Below are 2,645 nucleotides of genomic sequence, written 5' to 3'. Positions count from 1 at the left end.
AGTGGGCTTTAAAAAAAAAACCTGAATATAAGTGTGTGACACGATTTAATGTAACTTTTTATTTGAAAAAAAATCCTTTCAAAGATCGTCATTAAAATGAGCACGATGATCAAACAGCGTGTAACTATACACCGCCTTGAAAGGGTACTCGTAACTGCGGCTTTGAGTGGTGTTGCAAAACTGCGACGTGAAGGTGGAATGAAGAGAGCGAAGAAAATAGTCTCATTTTTCTCACTATGAACCTCAAACTGAACTCTCTGTGGAATTTTAATAAGCCATGACGTGAGGGTGCGTTCTGTGACGAAGCAACCGGCTTGCGCTTGCCGAGCTATCCGTTCCATATCAACGGTTTCGAATGGAGTGCTTAAGCCGCTTAGCCTTGAGAGAGAGCACTTACTCGAAAGTTGGTTTGAGAACGTCATTCTCCTCATGACCTCAGTAAAAATTTAAATATTCCAGTTTTTTTTTATAAAACCACAGATTCCGAGTTTTCACTACAAAGACAAAAACAGTGGGTAAGTTTTGATTGATACAACTATATATGAATAAGAAATGGAACTTCAGCCGAGCAACATTATAATGTAATACACCCCAATAACAATCCACCTCATACAGCGTCATAAGAGAACAATAAGATACGGATGTCGACGATATATAATAATAATTATAATAATAAGGTGTTTAGTATATAGCTCTTTTTAACACGACGATTATTACAAATTTTTTTTTTAATGCCAGTAGATGTTGACCTGGACCTCGCATTATTTTTTTTTTTATTTCTACTACGACTTTAACATGGCGTTATCGGTGCTCACATGATGTTTTTTATACCACCTGCAACCTTGATACTGTGTAAAGAATATCGAGGTTACCCCTTGTTCTCCTACAGTAGTGTTCTTGAACCACGACGGCAATCCTATAGTTTGACGAATCGGCTGAGTTCAGTTCGCGGATAGAATATTCTTTTTTATTATAATTCATCATTCATTCATTCATCATTCATTCATTCCTCTTTCATTCATTCACCATTAATTCATTCTTCATTCATTCTGCTGTAGTTTATGTAATTTGTTCGCTGTACTTTTTCTCTCACACTTTGTTGTTGCGACACATGACTGGGTCCTGTTTGAATATCTCTGTCCGTGTGAAGGAAAAAGATGAGAGAACAACCAAGACGTTTTTTCCCTTCGATTTCAATCGTCGTCGTCTCTCTGTGTGGGTTTTGGCATTGATTGAATCAGTGTTTATTTAGTTTTGTTTCCTTATTTCTTGTTGAGCGATCGTCGAGCCTTGGCCTTGTTCCCTTGTATTGAAATAAACATTGATGATATTGATTTATTTGTCATGGCGGAGAATCATAAACTATATCTTGTACTTATTTGGGTGAAGTCTGTGCTCTGCCGTAAAAATGTCCACCACCACCACCACTTCACCACCACGGCACCACCTCCACAACCACCACCACCACCATCACCACACCACCTCCTCTCACTACCACCTCTCACCATCACCACACCACTTCTCACCACCTCACCACCACCATTACCACACCACCTCCTCTCACAACCACCACCTCTCACCACCACCACCTCCTCTCACCACCGCCTCCATCACCACACCACCTCCACAACCACCACCACTTCACCACCACGGCACCACCTCCACAACCACCACCACCACCATCACCACACCACCTCCTCACTACCACCTCTCACCATCACCACACCACTTCTCACCACCTCACCACCACCATTACCACACCACCTCCTCTCACAACCACCACCTCTCACCACCACCACCTCCTCACCACCTCCTCTCACCACCACCTCCATCACCACACCACCTCCACAACCACCACAACCACCACCACCACCATCACCACTCCACCTCCTCTCACTACCACCTCTCACCATCACCACACCACTTCTCACCTCCACAACCACCACCATCACCACACCACCTCCTCTCACTACCACCTCTCACCATCACCACACCACTTCTCACCTCCACAACCACCACCATCACCACACCACCTCCTCTCACTACCACCTCTCACCATCACCACACCACCACCTCACCACCACCATCTCCTCTCACCACCACCACCTCTCACCACCATCATCACCACACCACCTCCCCTCACCACCTCCTCTCACCACCTCACCACCACCTCCTCTCACCCCCACCACCTCTCACCACCACCACCACCATCACCACACCATCACCACCACCATCACCACACCACCTCTCACCACCACCATCACCACACCACCTCTCACCACCACCATCACCACACCACCTCTCACCATCACCACACCACCTCACCACCACCATTACCTCACCACCATCACACAACTACCAACATCACACCACCTCTCACCACCACCATGGCACCACCTCCTCTCACCACCACCATCACCACTCCCGCACCACCTCTCATCATCACATCACCACACCACCTCCTCTCACCACCACTCCCGCACCACCTCCTCTCACCACCACCACACCACCATCACAGCACCACCACCATCACCGCACCACCACCACTCCTGCATCACCTCTCACCATCACAGCACCACCACCATCACCACACCACCACCACTCCTGCACCACCACCTCTCACTATCACCTCTCACCAGCACCAC

The 2,645-nt window shown here is 47.3% G+C and overlaps 1 protein-coding gene across 2 annotated transcripts in view; it reads left to right on the top strand.

The window, feature by feature from the left end:
- Window positions 1–1,013: 1,013 nt before the first annotated feature.
- GNPTG (N-acetylglucosamine-1-phosphate transferase subunit gamma) overlaps window positions 1,014–2,645 on the top strand; it is a 35,415-nt gene continuing 33,783 nt past the window's right edge. The window contains exon 1 of one of the 2 annotated variants that reach the window (XM_085891000.1): window positions 1,014–1,215. In XM_085891000.1, the coding sequence (XP_085747126.1) occupies window positions 1,158–1,215 (58 nt within the window). In that variant the 5' untranslated portion in view covers window positions 1,014–1,157. The remainder of the gene's footprint in view (window positions 1,216–2,645) is intronic. The other variant, XM_085890999.1, reaches the window with a different exon arrangement.

The sequence above is a fragment of the Eptatretus burgeri genome, chromosome 8 (assembly GCF_056783735.1).
Source record: "Eptatretus burgeri isolate ZD-2024b chromosome 8, Ebu_testis_v1, whole genome shotgun sequence".
NCBI classification, from domain to species: Eukaryota; Metazoa; Chordata; class Myxini; order Myxiniformes; family Myxinidae; genus Eptatretus; species Eptatretus burgeri.
Note: the sequence above shows the minus strand (reverse complement) of the source record. Positions and strands in the feature narration are given on the sequence as shown.